Below are 17,351 nucleotides of genomic sequence, written 5' to 3'. Positions count from 1 at the left end.
TTTATTTGTTTATTTAGCCTCTTAAAATTTTCAAAATTGCAATGTGAGCCCATTATATATTTCTATTATTTATAATTGGCCCCAACACAAGATGAGAACTATGTTTTGGCACTAGATGTTCATAGTTTTCACCTACAAGCTTTTTGCATTCAATCTTTAGCCCACAAACTTCACAAATTTATACATCTGCCCCAAAATCAAAGGATTAAACTAATATCTACACCTGCAAATTACATTCCTTACTTTGGACTAGATGTTGTTGGTGACGACAAAACCTCAAACTATTTTCGAATAATTATATTAAAAACAAAAGTTGCAAACGTAAAAATAATTTATATTATCTGGTGTTGGATTTTCTCGTATTTTTAAACATATATAAACTCCGAAGTAATTGAAGTATGAAAAAGATATATGCTTAATCGATATCAGGGATATAGATTACTTTTAAGTTACACTTGAATAGTTGTGCTCTGATACGAATATTTCAAATTCCTAATAACAAAATATTTTGATTTGTTTGGATAAATATGTATGATAAATGATTTTAGATACTTCAATTCCCACTTTAAATATATATTTTTATGAAATATTAACATATTTTCAATTATTTTAACATAGTCATTTGAAAATTGTTGTAATTAGTACCTCAAATCCAAAACATCCAAACGTAGCATTATAGAAAAATGAATATACTGCACAAACTCACTTTTCTAGTGCACATTCTGAAAATTAGAACTATGAAAATTATCGATTAAAAAAATCATAAAATTGTCGCCTATAGTTACTGAAATATAAGCTGTAACATACAGGTGGAATTAAAATCTTAATAAAATTTATTATTTTTTAAATTTTTTTCATAATTACAGGGTATTTGGCTAAGTTTATTTGAGATATTTTATAAGTTCGTACATCTTATAAGATATTTAATTTTATTTTAAAAGTAAGTTTTTAAGGTGTTTTATGATCTTATATGTTTTTCAAAAAAAAAAAAAATTTCATACAATTTTCAAATTTCTCAATTAGAATTCATAAAGAAAAATTATTTTCTCTCTCATTGATTTGATTTGAGGGAGAATTATGATAGTGTGTGCTTAAATGTTTGTAAAGAGAGAGAGGTAGACAAGTGATTTGAGGCTTTGGCTTGGCTTTCTCTTACATCTTTGATATACTTGCCTGAATTCTCTCCGACCCTTCCTCACTTTTGTCTCCCTCTCTCTCTCTCTCTCTGTCGATTGTACATATATATACGCATAAGCATATGCATGATAGTTAGAGTATTTTTTTTGGTTTTCTTTTTGTGCCAATCTATATTTTCTTGTGCATCAGAGTAACGTATCTGAGATATACAATAAGTTTCTTGAATGTGAATAAAAGGGGAATATGTTCAATGCTAAGGCTGGAATTTTAAGGGTTTTACCATAAGGCCCACAAGGCCAGAAACACTCATCAGGTTGTGAGGGGAACGCAATTGACTTTTACTGACTATCATGCATTTATGATTGAGGATTTATGGTATCTGGGGCGCAGATTTTGTGTATTCTTAGAGACTTGCCATTCTGTTGTGGCTGTGTGGTGTATATATTAGGGTTCTGCCTAAGCAATTTATCACTGGGTTCGGAAATTAGGGCTCCTTGAGGCTAACGGGCATTGCTCTTTGGCTCATTTCGGAAGCTTTACTCGTTTTAGGATTTGGGTTTTGAGAGTAAAGTGGTTCTGAATTGTGGTTTATCTGTTTGTTCATCAATGGTTTTGTAAAAACCGAGTCTTTTTATGTACAGACATACTTGGTTTTTGCACCGAGGTGCTGTGACCCCTTAACTTGTGATTTTGGTGGTTTCTGGGTGGGGAAATTGTAGGCTTCATTGTTGGAATTGGTGATCAGGAGGAATCGGTGGCAGGGTATTGGGTTGTGGTTTCAGATACTTTGAGGACAATTAAGAGAAAGGGCTGTGCCTTCTGCATTGTCTATCTGGTTGGTTATTTTTTGGATTTAGCATTGGTGTGATAGAGTTTGTCTTCCATGCATCATATCTGGGTATTAAAATCCTAGTCGTGAATTGACTGTGGCCAAAAAGCTGATCCAAACTGGCTACTAAAATCCCTAGTTGTGCAGTGACTGAGTGCTAAAAACTGATCCAATGATGAGTAGGAGAGTGCGGAGGAAGGTTGTAAGGAGACAAAAAGAGAAAGTGGATTGCCCTGAGAGTGATGAGAACTTGAGTTTGGATGAGAACGGGATGCTTGATTGGACAAGGTTACCTGATGATACAGTGATCCAGCTTTTCTCATGTCTGAACTATCGTGACCGAGCAAGCTTGTCATCTACCTGCCGAACATGGTGGACTCTAGGTAAATCTCCATGTTTGTGGCAGGTGTTGGACCTCCGGCCCCATAAGTGTGATGCTACAGCTGCTGCAGTACTTGCCTCTCGATGTGAAAATCTTCAGAAGCTCCGGTTCCGTGGTCCTGAATCTGCTGAAGCTGTCATTAAACTTCAGGCTAAGAATTTACGAGAGATTAGTGGTGACTGTTGCAGGAAAATGACTGATGCTACACTCTCTGTGCTTGCAGCTCGACATGAAGCTCTTGAGTGCCTTGTGATCGGGCCAGATTTCTGTGAAAGAATCAGCAGTGATGCAGTTAAAGCAATTGCAATTTGTTGCCCAAAACTGCAGAAACTTCGGATATCAGGCCTTCACGAAGTGGATGCAGATGCGATCAATGCTTTGGCAAAGCATTGCCAGAATTTGACAGATATTGGGTTTATTGACTGCAGAAAAGTAGATGAGACAGCCCTGGGTAATGTTGCATCCCTTCGCTTCCTCTCCGTCGCAGGAACAACAAATATAAAGTGGAATTTGGTTTTACAGGAGTGGAGTAAGCTTCCACACTTGATAGCCTTAGATGTTTCTAGAACAGATATTAACCCTACTTCTGTATCAAGATTCTTTTCATCCTCTGTTAGTTTGAAGGTCTTATGCGCCTTGAATTGTCCATCAATCGAGGAGGATGCCAGCTTTGCCTCTAACAGGAATCATAAAGGTAAAGTGCTACTGGCAGTCTTCACCGACATTCTCAAAGGAGTAGCTACCCTATTCGTCGATACGCCAAAGAATAACATGAATGTTTTCCTGGATTGGAGATATTCAAAAGTCGAGGATAGGAGAGTAAATGAGATTTTGAATTGGTTGGAGTGGATCATTTCCAATACCCTTCTCCGTGTTTCTGAGAGCAATCCACCTGGTTTGGATAATTTCTGGCTCAACCAAGGTACAACTTTGTTGCTTAGTTTCATGCAAAGTCCCCAGGAGGACGTCCAGGAAAGATCAGCTACCGCGCTTGCAACTTTTGTTGTAGTTGACGATGAAAATGCCAGTATTGATATAGGAAGGGCTGAAGCAGTTATGCGAGAGGGTGGTATACGCCTTCTCCTCAACCTTGCTCGGTCATGGCGAGAGGGGCTCCAGTCAGAGGCTGCTAAAGTAAGATTTATGGCATTGGTGTTCTGGTTAATGTGTTTTCTGCTGTGTTACTATTTAAGTTCAGTTCGTAGTATTAATTTGTCAGTGTTAGTTTTACATCTTCCACTATGCTTACTCTTGTGCTTCTTAAGGCAGAAGGATTTTATGACAGATTTTTGTACTGTCAACCTCTGTTAATCAGCTCAACAGAGCCAAAGCCGTCTAATATTTGAGTTGCGTTTGCATGTAGGCCATAGCAAACTTATCAGTGAATGCTAATGTTGCAAAAGCCGTGGCAGATGAAGGAGGCATCAGCATTCTTGTAAATCTTGCTAGATCTGTGAACAGATTGGTTGCTGAAGAGGCTGCTGGAGGACTATGGAACCTCTCCGTTGGTGAAGATCACAAGGTTATTTTTCTGTTGTTTATTTTACATTTCACTTTTGTATCATTGCATGCTTTAATATTCATATTTTGATGCTAAAATTTCTATTTTAGGGTGCCATTGCCGAAGCTGGTGGAGTAAAAGCTTTAGTTGACCTTATATTCAAATGGTCAAGGTCTAGTGGTGGTGAAGGAGTGCTGGTATGTGTTTTCATGTGTTTATGGTACATATAGTGGACTCAATTTAGTTAATGTAACATGCTCAAGGATGTGCATTGTTGGATGTTTGATTGATTTCAGGAACGTGCAGCTGGTGCATTAGCAAATTTGGCAGCCGATGATAAATGCAGCACGGAAGTTGCTTCAGTTGGTGGTGTTCATGCCTTAGTTACGCTAGCACGCACTTGCAAGGTCGAAGGAGTTCAGGAGCAGGTGCTATTCTGTTTAATAGAAAACAGAAGCATGAAATTTACATATTTATTGAACACCATCATTTTGCTGAAGCACTTTATGAACTAGCAATGGCGTTCCCTCCATTGAATAGGATGTCAGGAAGAACAACTTGCACCCAGATCACTGAGCCGTTCTGTTTCTTAGTTTCTTTACCTTGGTCGAAGTCAATTACTCCCTGGGATATGATCATGGTTTATGAACTTTCTTCTTTTAAACAGTTGAACTATCTAGGGTAGTGATGCAGGCACTCTATTCTATTTGATCAACTTCTGATTGGATCACTATGGTGTTCTCAAGGAATATCATTCTGCTATGCAGATACCCTATTGTAATTCTATTAATTCCAGCATAAGCCATATCTAGTTGAAATATGTGATTGTGGCTCCCAGTTTCTATTACTATCAATTACATCCCATGGTTCTAGGATATTCTTCATCTTTTACATTAGCAATGTCTATTCCTGACATTTTGCAAGGAGTACATTTATCACATAAGGTACCATAAAGTTGTTTTCCCTTGCATATATGGATGCAAATTTAATAGAATAATCTAGTGTTGGAATTTGAATTTGACACGTCATATCAAATTCTTTTCCTAATGTGCGCAAGGGTATAATTGAAGTTGCTTGTTAAGCATTTTTCTTTGGCTCGGTGTTAGTCTGAGATGCTTCTCGAATGACTTTTGATTTATCAGATGCTACTTAATTCCTGCTTCTACTTTCAACTCTCAATTTCACGTGAAAAGCTTTCTATATAAGCAAAAAGTTTATTAACTTAAGCATTACTGTTTCATGTTAACATACAGGCAGCTCGAGCATTGGCAAATTTGGCTGCTCATGGAGATAGCAACAGTAACAATGCTGTAGTAGGACAAGAGGCTGGAGCTCTTGAAGCTCTTGTGCAACTTACTCGTTCCCCACATGATGGTGTGAGGTAATGTTTTTTTTTCTGTGTGCTGAAGTTTCTATTTAGTTTCAGTTTGTTTAATCTTTTGTCAGAAGTAGGTCTTTGCTGTTTCTAATGGTGTTTGCATAACCTTGGTGCTTGAAAATTGCTCCGTTGTTGCCCGGTGCATAGGCAAGAAGCTGCTGGCGCATTATGGAATTTATCCTTTGACGACAGGAATCGAGAAGCCATTGCAGCGGCAGGTGGAGTCGAGGCATTGGTATGTCATTGTTATGTTTGTTTCATTTGTCATTATTGAATCACGTGCGGAAAGCCTCTATTCGTCGTAGTTCGAACAAGTTTAAGGGCAGCCCATTCATGTAAATAATGTCAAAGTAGGTCATACCACTCTCCCTTCTGGAAACCTTTGTGGGAACCCGACAATATTTTTCCTTGACCAATCCCATCCCCATCTCTCTCTATTGCTCTTAAAAGATGTCAAAAGGGCAAATCGTCTTACAAAAAATTATTGCATAGATAAAATGTTGACCCTCGAGCTGCTTTTGATCATTTTTTTATTCTCGAAATTATTCAACTTGCTGAATGTTTAGGGCTAATAGTAGCATGCTGATGGATTTATGTTATGTTCCTGTACTCTGCAATCTGCAATACTGATTCTAATATACATGTGTCATAGTAGTTTGAAAATAGTTTGTACTTTCGAAGGGTTGTTGGAATAGATACATCGCATAAAATATATGAATTGTTTCATTTTTTGTCCCCAAAAGATTCTCACTGTTCTTTAAGAGCTCTTTTGGCCTTTTATAAGCATTTCCTTTTTTACCTTACTATAGATATTACATATGCTTTGGAGTAAAAAGGGTTTACATTTTTCAGCGTGATTTTTAAATCTGTGAAATTGGCTGGATTGAAATTAGAAAACATTGCCACTTTTATCGTTGCATGCATGCATGTGTTTACTCGTTCCTGTTGTAGTTTTCAAGGTTGCCACAGCATTGAGCTAGTCTTTCATTTACACTCCAGTTCCTTATAGACTATAATTTTATGAAATCTAAGCTCTTCATATTTATGTTTTGAATCAATGAAACTGGGGCAACCTAACCAGTTGAGAAACGTGCATTGGATGCATAATTAGTTTGTGCCTGATAGGACTCTAAAAATTATCATGGTTTTCAGCTAGTTCCCATTAAACCTTCTGTTTTGCACAGACCATCGTATTTATGAAGTTTCATTCTGCTCATGTCGTTTTGCATTCACAAATGACGTCATGTTTTAAAATATTATGCACAAATGTATCTGGATCCATGCTTCTGTAGAGAATTTGGTGGTTGATTTTTCTTTTAAATGCGTCGATGTTGTTTACCTGTACTGGCTGCTGTCTGGAGAAGGTAAACTGGAAATAGACAAAATTCTATTTCAATTAATTTATTAGATTCATGCATGCAAATACATGCAAGCCTTGCGACTACATGCGTGAACTAAGCTGGTGGCAATCTCCTGAGTTTATTCATATTCTTTTGTTTCCATGTTTGCACATTCCATGCTTGCGTTTACTCCTTGGACCCATGTTGTTCATTACAATCAATTCTGCGAGGAAGTTGTGGCTGAGTTTATTCCACAATTCTGCTGGATTTCAGGACACTGGAAACAAATAATTACTGGAAATGGGAATAATCTCTCTGGATTAATTTGTACTGAGTGGTTTTTACTTGGGTGTATCTACTTCGAATTATTTTCAGATTTCTTCAGGAAAATTTGGAAACCTGTTATTTGTTATCCGCAATTATAACAACATTTCGAAGGGATTTATTCTGAATCTAGAGAAGATATACATCATCACAAGAGTGATGATACCCATGTATTTTTTATGCTACATGAAAACCAAATGGTATTTCTATAATATCGTGGTGGTTTATATTTTTCTGAATAAAATTGTGACCAAATTTGACTTAAGCAAAGTAATGTCTAGCTAACTCTTCATCCGATTGCCACCGCATTCATGTCGAGAGCACACTTGTTTTTAACAAACAAAAGCAGGAAAACTATAAACCTAACCGTCTCACTACTTTCATCACATTATATTGCATAGGTGACTGTACTTGTGTTTTTGACTTTCTAGTAGTAATGAATTTCATCAGTCTTGCTTGATAATTACATGATGACAAGAATATCTTCAATTAGTTTGTTAAATGTTGCATTTAATTTATGAATATACCTCTCAGATTAGGAAATGAACCTGGGTGGCATCCATGCAACATAATCTTGTCTCTAGAGATGAAATGCGCTGTGCTTGACTACTCCAGGAATGGGGAAGTTAAATTTAAGAATGGTTGCGAAAGAATTATCTTTATGCAATTGCATGGCTCATCTTGTTTGTTGAATTTCTGTAAGCTACTCAAAAGTCACATCAAGAAGTGAGAAATTCGCTCTCTTGCTCTCTCACTCGCTTACAAGTAGAACCTTTGAATCCAAATAATATCTTTCTTGTTGTGGAATGGGAACTTTTTAATATGTAAATGTTTTTTATTCTCCTAAGTTTAACTTTTGTTATACTACTACCTATTTCCAAAACTTATGACTCTTATTTCCTTGTCCACACGTCCCAAAATAAGACTTTGTTTCCTAAAACATAATTTCTTCTTGCGTAAAAACCTTCTCACTTAAATTAATGAGGCGCACCACCAACTATCAACCTATACTTTTGAGGGCAATCTTTCCAAACTAACCAAATATTGTTTTACTTTTTCTAACACCTGTCTAAGAGCCATCTCCAGTCAAACTGGATATATAATGCTTGAATCGTAGGAGTTTTATTGTACTGGCATGTCTGGATGTTCTTGATTGTGTTACTATTTTCATTCTTGCTTTAATCAAAGAAGGATTCAGTTACTATGAGGAAATTACTCCGTACTTCTTTTCATAATTGAAAAAACTATTGCTTTGGATGAAGTTGTTCAATTGTAGTGGATTCAGGAGAGTTGCCACACTATTTTTGCAACTTTTCCGATTGTTTCTTTTGCTTAAATTTGCACCCTGGAGTTTATCATCAAAGAATTCTAGATATCTTAAATTGTGTACAAGAAATTTCTAGCTTACTCTAACCAATATTTGGCTGGTGGTTAGGTTAGCACAATTTTGGTCCTCAACTAGCTTTAAGGGTATAATATACTTGAAATGATCCAACTTGCTGAAAGAGTTGGTCGCACTAGTGAGTTCTGTGGAATTTTCTGGCTTAGTTGAGTATTTAATTTTCCTCTGGTTGTCAGGTTGCTCTAGCACATTCCTGTTCAAATGCCTCCCATGGCCTTCAGGAGAGGGCTGCCGGTGCTCTCTGGGGATTGTCTGTGTCAGAAGCAAATAGGTATGACTGCCAATTGCTGAGTTTTCTGTAGTATTTCTGATTCTAAAATTACTTTCTGAGTTTGTATAATTGGTTATCTTCTGAGTATATGCTTGTTGCCTCTGTTGTTAATGAAGATTCAACCTTGGTTTCTACTTCCCATAATGTTCTTGGAAACACTTATCAGTTACTGGGTATGGTCTATAAAATGTTTCCCTCAGCTGATAAACATTTTACTGCTCAATTGGCTCGCATTGAAACTGACTTAGCAACTCCTACTTTGCTTGAAAAAGTGGTGGCTTCTATCTTTTACCAGCCTTCAAGTTGTTGGTCTATTACTCTATTAATTGTGGCATCATAGACCAAGTAGAATCTGAATGAAACCAGATAAACTTCTTACACTTTTTTTACTTAAATCATTTGGAGATCTGAGGAAATATTGCTTGGCTGCAACACTAAAATGACATTTAAGTTTGGTGAGAGGTAAAGAAGTGTGGCAATTAAGAAAGATTTATTGGCATTGGTATCTGAGTCAAATCTCAGAGGCATTGTAAGAGAGCTGGAAATGACAGCCACGTAGAGAGAGACTTAACCATGTCATACTGATGCATAGTTGAGGTTGAATCCAAATCACAGATTTTTGGTTTCTGTAGCAGCTAGTGCATGGATTATCATTTTTATGCTTTATAATGTCTAATTTCTATTTTTAATCACTAGCTTCTATTTTTGTCTTAAATTTATGTATTACATTCATGTTCTTTTTTAATAGTGTTGCTATTGGGCGAGAAGGAGGCGTGGCACCACTAATTGCACTGGCACGATCTGATGCTGAGGTAGGTTTATCTATTAATTATCAATATGTGCTTTTGCATTTATCCTGATCTCGTTCATGCAATCTAAAGATGGCATTATAACTTGACTTTTTTTCCATGTGCATCTACTTGTTAATTATGATAGACCACAATTTGGCAAGTTGTCAGGTTTTCTATTGAATTCTTATTGGTTTATTTATTGACCCTCACTGTCTCATTTTGCAATTATCTCCTGATTTCATTGATGCAACGTAAAGGATGGTATTTAATTGCTCCTTTTGTGATGTGAGATCTTGGTAATTATGATCAACCAAAAATGGGAAGTTGTCAGGTTTGATTTTGAATTGTTTGCTTCTGTTGATGGTTTCCTGTGCAAAAGGATTATTGTTTCCTTCTAGGCAGACCCACTCAACTATTTTCTCTAGTAGAGCTAGAAAATTTGTCGGGCCTTTTAGATAATTCTTATATTACAAGTTAGCTCCTAATGCCAATTGAGGTGAGTATGATTGAAACCTCATATTTTGTACAAACAAGAGAACCAAGATGGTGTTTTCTTATGCGTTTTGCAGGTAGTTAAGAAGCGTGCTTTCTCTTCTCCTTAAATCCCATACTGTTTGAGAAGCTGTAGTCTCCTTTTATTTATAATTGAAGAGTCAATTTTATGAATATAATAAGATAGTTTCTTTCAAGTCAATAAGCAACAATTGAAATAACAATTTGTCTCCTCAATTTGGGAGCTTTAATTCCCTCTTCCAACTCCAAAGATCCTAGCTCGCGTAGAGCACTGTTTTTTGCCCTCTACAGGTCTTGCACAAATCAAAGACTGCTAAAGATGAAAAGAAAAGCTTTATAAATATAGCATTATAGTTAAATCATGATGTTTTAATTGTTTCTGTCTCCTGTGCATGGTTAATTGTTTCGACTATTCTTTTCCACAATGTAAAGACATGTCAGATACTGGTGACTATGAATAATCAATTTGACTTATTTTTCCTGATTTTCGAACAAACAATTTGGTTACATGTGGTTGGTCAATGAGCTGTCAATATTATGATTTTACTGTATGGTTTCCTAGATTATACCCATTCTTTTTAAATAACATGCAAACATGTGCAATTGCACATTAACACACTTAAGAAGCTACCTAGGTGCTCTTTATTCCTTGAATCCATCAGTTATGACAAAGGTGTGAGTGTACGAGGCTTATTCCCTATTAAGCATGTAGTAAGATGCCACTTTTATGATGGGTTCACCCAAGCAGTTTATGAAAATTACTTTCTATTTCTTGTTCTCCATTACAATTTACTTTCTAGAGTTCTATATTTTTATTAAATTAGTTCAGGGTTCAGGATGCACTTACTGAAATGATGTTAATGCCAGCATTATGTATTCTGCCTTAATTGTTTAAAGGAAAATTTTGCAATGCACATAGTTTACCCTTTTCAAGTTGAAGAGCCACTTTGCAACATGTCAATTGTGTGATGGCTTTCCTTCTGAAAGTATTAGGCACCGATAAATATGAGTACTAACCAATAGAAACACAGAACTGTGTATAAGCTGTTCTATATATGACAAAGAATTCTGCTTTTAGCGTTTTTCCTATGTACACAAAGCTGTCGGAGATTGATCCAAAGTCTCCTCTCCCACCTAGTCATCTGCCTCATGTTAAAGCTTAATTGGATGCAATGTCAGTTGTCAGGTTGAAAAACATCTGAGTTAAAGGATACATGATTGCTCAGTAGTGCTTTACCATTGCCTTTAGCTGGTGGAATTAGCTTAATGAAAGATCTAGGCCTGCAAGCGGCTTTCTCCATCCCCTTATATACTATGGTAAAAGGTTCTTCTATCACCGATAATGATCATCAGAAGCTGTTGCCACAAAAATGATTTTCAATACTCCCACATGCTAGCATCTCTTAATTACAATAGTTCAATTAGTCACCACAAAAAGCCTCGCTGCAATTCATGCCTTCTTGTTAAGATTATAAGTGTGATTAATGGGACTTTGTTCATAGATCCCATGGATGGTGCATTCAGCGACAATAACCAATACGCCACCATTTTCATTATAAATCTGATACCCATGGTGGAATACATCACTTATGCATGCTTTTTTCCTTACTATAGTAGGATATCAATTGATTTTGATCAACTTTCAGGATGTACATGAGACTGCTGCAGGAGCCCTATGGAATCTTGCTTTCAACCCTGGTAATGCTCTCCGTATTGTGGAGGAAGGAGGGGTTCCTGCCCTTGTTCATCTTTGTTCTTCTTCTGTGTCGAAAATGGCACGCTTCATGTCTGCCTTGGCACTCGCCTACATGTTTGATGGAAGGTAATTCACCTTTATATCCCAAAAATACAGTATGCAGAAGGGGCAGGTATTGTCCTGAGACTTCTAAAACTAGTGAACTTTGTGTGCAGAATGGATGAAATTGCTATGGTAGGAACATCAACAGAGAGCACTTCCAAGAGTGTAAACTTAGATGGACTTAGAAGAACTGCTTTGAAACAGATCGAAGCTTTTGTCATGACCTTCTCGGATCCCCAAGCATTTGCTGCTGCTGCAGTGTCATCGGCCCCTGCAGCACTCGCACAAGTAACAGAATCCGCTCGCATTCAAGAAGCAGGCCATCTAAGATGCAGGTTCCCATCTGTCTTTCTCTCTCTCTCAAACACAAGCTCACTGTCTTTCACGAGGATCTACTGTAGATGGAAATATCATTTGAATGCTATAGAGTAGAATGGTTATTGGCGAATAGAAGTTTAACCTCTTGAAAGTTTTGCTTGTACTCATTACCATTGAGACCCAGAAGGTTACTGTTTTCTGACTTTACTGTTCAGAAAGCTTATAGAAATGTATCGTTTATTCACACTCCGATTTATCTATTCTTGAGTTGTCTCCTTTAAATTACTGATGCGTCTGATTTCCTCTTTTACTCGCCATAAATTTGTTTTTACTTTTCTACCGAACCCTGTCCTCAGCAAAGAAATAGGGTACCGACTGACATTACATCGTCACTCCCATATTCTTGAATCAATGTCAATCTTCAACTTCATTGCTCTATATTTTGAGTGTCAGTTCTCTGAATAAAACCCTTGAGTCATTCTTGCTGATTATCTTGATATATGATGCTTTGTGTATGCAGTCGTGATCTTCTTTGTTGCCTCTGATTATTATTATATGAAACGATGTGATCTTCAGTTGCTGAATCTTTTATTCTTACGTTGGCTTTAATTATTATGTCCAAGTTTGTCTTGTCCCCCTTTCTTTTCACTGGCTTGGTACTTTATCTTTATCCAGCGGTGCTGAGATTGGACGATTTGTTGCCATGCTGCGAAATCCTTCTCCGACACTGAAGGGATGTGCTGCATTTGCTCTGCTTCAGGTTACATACATGCAGTCCACTCAAACCCTCACACAATAAAATCCCATGAATGCTATCTCCTGTTTTTAACTTTATACAACAAATCAAAATTTCCGAAATTCTACTAATTAGTTCCTTCTTGAATTTTGGGCTGTAGTTTACCATCCCTGGTGGCCGGCATGCAGTTCTTCACGTGAGACTTCTCCAAAGTGCTGGAGCTCCGCGTGTTCTACGTGCAGCAGCAGCAGCAGCAGGTGCCCCAATTGAAGCCAAAATCTTTGCCCGCATTGTGCTTCGAAACCTGGAGCAGCATCAGGCAGAATTGTCTGTCTAAAGAGCGTTAGTGAAGATAAATAGTACATGTCAAACTACAGCTCGTCTGGCTTTGCCGGTGGGTATTTTGCTGTATAAATGCTCTTAATAAAGAGCCTGTTTTTTTCCAGCAAAATAAAAGACCTGAACATAGTGTTTTGTGTGCCTTTTTCTTTTTATTTTCTTGTGACTCAAACATGATATATATATATATATATATATATATATATAGATGGATGCGAAGGTTAGTACCTGGAAGTACTGTTTTGGTCTTCCCTTTTGGTTGCTGTAGTGATTTTTGTGTCTAAATAAATAATTTAGGACTTTTGGGAGTTTGGTGGTATTTTATTGATGTTGGGAATTAAATGATGTTAGGACCATATATCTATGATGCCATGATTTCATAGAGATTGATAGTGCAAAAATCATTTATTGTTCCTTCCAATCATGATTTGATATGTAAAGGGTGTTGCAAAATTTTCATTAAAAAAAAATGAATAAATTAAAGGGTAAATTTATATATTAAAAAATTGATACGATAGAATGTTCTCTTGTATACTAGTGTGTGTATCCATATATACGTGGGTGTGTGTCTGTGTATTTTTATTTAAAATACTTATTCAACATCGGCAACAACTATTTTTAAGGGTGAGTTAAACAAAAACTTCACTTAAATCTACAATAAAAATGAATACTACGATTTGGAGCAGAAAGAATGTAACACATATTTTCTATATTTCACAAGTATAAATGCATGGGGATCTTAATCAAATGCTGAAAAAAAGATTATACAATTGAAAGATTGGAAGAAATTCACAGTTACGCTCAATATATCTACCATGGCCTAAAACAGGGGTATATGGCGTTCCTCATGCCATCATTTTCCCACTCCAGCTCATCCCACCACTCCTGCTCTCCTCTAATTGTCTTGATGGTGCCAACATTTTGGGCTGTCAGAGGCAACTTCTTCAGGAGAGGGCAAAGCCGCACGTATACCTCCTCTAAACGTGGGCATACTACTCTATTCTGCTCACTCACAAACCTCAGTGCCGGACAATTACGCAATGGAATTGTTCTCAGGTTCGGGAAGACATAATCCTGAAGGCTCGAATTCTGATCAAAATTGAACACTTCTTCCACTCGCTCACAGGATGTGATACTTATATACTCGAGCTTTTCCAGTGAGAGTATTGTAGTGCCAATGGAGATTAAATATTTCAACTGTTTGCATGAGTCAACATCAATGGATCTCAGCTTGGAAAACTTGAGTCCTAGTTGAGGCGCTAAAGTTGAAAAGCAGGAAAGATCGGTGACATCATAAAGGAATACAGTCTCCAAATTTGGTAGAATGTCCAACTTTGCATTACTCCCAACTCTAAAGCTACCTGTATATGAACTGAACTCAAGTAATTTTACAGTATTGAAACAACCGACTTCACCCCTGTTTGCTACTAATTTCTCAAACATGGTATTTAAGCGCTTGCAACTGTCGAAACGAATGTGAGTCGTATTTGCAAACAACCACTCAATCCGTTCTCCCCATTGGTGGATATCCTTGAATATCAATTGCTTCCCCTTGCTAACACCCAACCCACTAGAATATCCGGTGGCACCAAAAAAGAAATTAAATTGATTAAGATTCTTCGTCCAATTGAGAAGAGAATCAGTTGTTTCTAGAGTGCAGCCAGAGCTGCCCAGCTCAATGTTCAAACAACTTAATCGCTTGAGGGACATTATTTCTCTTAATTGGGATAGTATCTCTCCGTTCTCTCCAATAAACTTCAATTGCCCATTATCAGTCAGGTCTAGGTCCTCTAGGTTAGACAAACCAGACATAAGTCCAACAGGAATGTCTGCTAGTCTAGGGTTGTATGACAAATTCAATTGTCTCAGGCTGGTTAACTTTTCCATACCTTGGGGCAATGCGGCAATGCTTGTATGGCTGCAATCTAGCACTTGGAGTTTAGCAAGCCCTCCAACTGGAGGCAATGTTTCAAGATCATTGCAGTTTTCTAAAAAAAGAAGTCGAAGCTCACCAAGTTGATCGAGACAAGGGGGCAAAGACTTGATGCGGTCGCAGTAGGTTAAATCCAAGATTTTCAGGGATTTGAAAGCTGGCAGGAAGTCGTCTGGAATATGCTCCAGCTCCTGATTTTCTTGTAGTAGCAAACTTACTACTGTTGGACATTCTTGCGAAGCACCAGGCAATTTCCTGATTCTGTTACACATAAATGAAACTCTATTGTAAGAGTTGACTGAAAGTCCATCCTCTCTCATCTCCTCGAGGTCTATTCCTGACCTAACAAGGGATCTGCACTCATTTTCCGGCAAAGATGTAATCCATATAGAAACATCGCGAATGATATCATGTATTTTCACAGACAGAATTCCGTCCTCTAATAAGCTGCGGTCCTTGAGGATTTCAATTATAGTTATTCCTCGGCTCATCTCGTCCTCAATATCGTCGTGCTCCTTAAGCAGCCCTTCAGCTGACCAATATCTGACAAGCCTTTTCTTATCAATCAGATAGTCTTCCGGGAACAAGCAACAAAACAGAAAACAAGATTTCATGCATTCATCGGGCAGTAGATCATAACTCCACTTGATAGGATTGTACACTTTATCCTCAAGCCCACTTCCAATTGGCGGCTCTGACCTGCGCAGTGCGTTTAGAGCATCCTTCCAAACCTCGACCACACTCTTCCGCTTTAGAGACGCCCCGACCACATTGATAGCCAGGGGTAGTCCACCACATTCTTCAGTAATAGCCTTTGCGAGTGGCTCGATTTCTTCCCAAGTTGCTACGTCTCCTGCACTCTTGCAGAACAAGCTCCATGCTTCATCCTCATTTAGTGCCTCAATTTTGAGTGGGACATCAGCCATCTGCGAACAAACATCAGAAGATCTTGTTGTTAATATTATTTTGCCTCCCCTGAGGACTTGAGGCTCTGGAATTCCAAGACGGTCCAAATCAATTGGATTCCAAACATCATCAAGAATGAGGACAAAAGTTTTCTCCATCATAAGCCTTGCACGCAACTTACTGGTCCTTGTCTCCATGCTTTCTTCACGTAGCTCTAGCTTCAATCTTTCAGCGATCAGGTTCTGGATCTTTCTCAGATCCGATTCTGCTTCCTGGTATCTATTAGACACCGTGATCCACATGACAATGTTGAAAGAATCCAAACCACCGAGTTTGTTGTTGATGTTCCGCACGAGGGTAGTTTTCCCCACCCCTCCCATGCCCCAGATGCCGATCCTCTGAACATCCTCCCTGCGCAACAAATCCATGACTTTCGCCATATTTCTTGAGGCCGTTGCTTGATCTTCAATAGCTGGAGCCGGCATATGTTCAGTCCTCACAGTTGTGGGATCTGGATTCGTATCATCTGGCATTTCCCAATCACTTTTGAGTTGTTTTGCCTCGCCAAGCAGAATGACCACATCGTCAGACAACCTGCTGCAACGCAAACAACAAGAACGCTCAGAGTTTCTGGCATAGTCTTGTTTCAAAGAGCGCACTCGGTCTTCCAATGTGTGCACTTGTCTCAGCCGGTCTCTGACTTGAGGTGGTTCTTCCAGTCCGGCTTGGGCAAGCAACTGCAGATGTTGGCTCCACTGATCTCTAAGCTGGATAAGAACCTCCATTTCTGTGTCTAGATCTCTTAAGTTTGCGGGGAAGCGGAAGGGATTCTTGAGCTTGGCAAGCAGATAGATAAATAGTGCTCGGCAGGGTTCTGCCAGCAGCGCACCCACAGATGAAGCCAATACCTCCATGGAAGACGAAGACCACTGATAATTCTACAGCTGAAAACTGGAATGAGTATTATTCAAGAAAACCCCAACTACTGCTGCAAAACATGGGCTGCTGCTGATAAAGTTGTTATTTTTGAAATCCAACTCTGTGTTTCCGGAGATTCCATACTTGTCTCAATCAAACTTCCTATTTTCGCGTTAAAGTGATATTTGTTTGTTTAATTGTTATTTTCAATTTTAGGTGTAAAAGATTTGTCTTTAATTTTGTATATATATATATATATATTTATGTGAAATAAGAATATATTTAAATTAATTAAGTATAAATAAATATATTTTTACTTTAATTACTATTCAAAAGATTGAAACTTGAAATAAAAATATAAGTAAACAGGCTTGACTTTAGTCCAAATCCAAATTTCACGACTTTTAACATATGTTCAGACGTAGTTGGGATTTTGAGTAATTTAATGAATGAAAAAATTATTTCCGACACAATGAACATTTTTCAAGTCAGTTTTTGTCTGGAGAGATATTTTTTGTGTTTGTTGTCTTCTGAA

General features: G+C 37.7%; 2 protein-coding genes across 2 annotated transcripts; one reads left to right on the top strand and one right to left on the bottom strand.

The window, feature by feature from the left end:
* LOC105170564 (protein ARABIDILLO 1) lies at positions 1,072-13,378 on the top strand. Its single transcript, XM_011091382.2, has 12 exons — positions 1,072-3,482; positions 3,712-3,870; positions 3,960-4,046; positions 4,146-4,277; positions 5,103-5,230; positions 5,375-5,462; positions 8,470-8,564; positions 9,313-9,376; positions 11,515-11,690; positions 11,780-12,001; positions 12,660-12,744; positions 12,881-13,378. Exons 1-12 carry the CDS (start codon positions 2,139-2,141, stop codon positions 13,055-13,057), a joined length of 2,757 nt encoding a protein of 918 aa, XP_011089684.1. The 5' UTR covers positions 1,072-2,138; the 3' UTR covers positions 13,058-13,378.
* On the bottom strand, positions 13,739-16,982 carry LOC105170558 (disease resistance protein At4g27190). Its single transcript, XM_011091370.2, has one exon. It carries the CDS (start codon positions 16,810-16,812, stop codon positions 13,870-13,872), a length of 2,943 nt encoding a protein of 980 aa, XP_011089672.1. The 5' UTR covers positions 16,813-16,982; the 3' UTR covers positions 13,739-13,869.

This window comes from Sesamum indicum, linkage group LG1 (assembly GCF_000512975.1).
Source record: "Sesamum indicum cultivar Zhongzhi No. 13 linkage group LG1, S_indicum_v1.0, whole genome shotgun sequence".
NCBI classification, from domain to species: Eukaryota; Viridiplantae; Streptophyta; class Magnoliopsida; order Lamiales; family Pedaliaceae; genus Sesamum; species Sesamum indicum.
The sequence above is the reverse complement of the archived record's forward strand: the minus strand, read 5'-3'. Positions and strand labels throughout refer to the sequence as shown.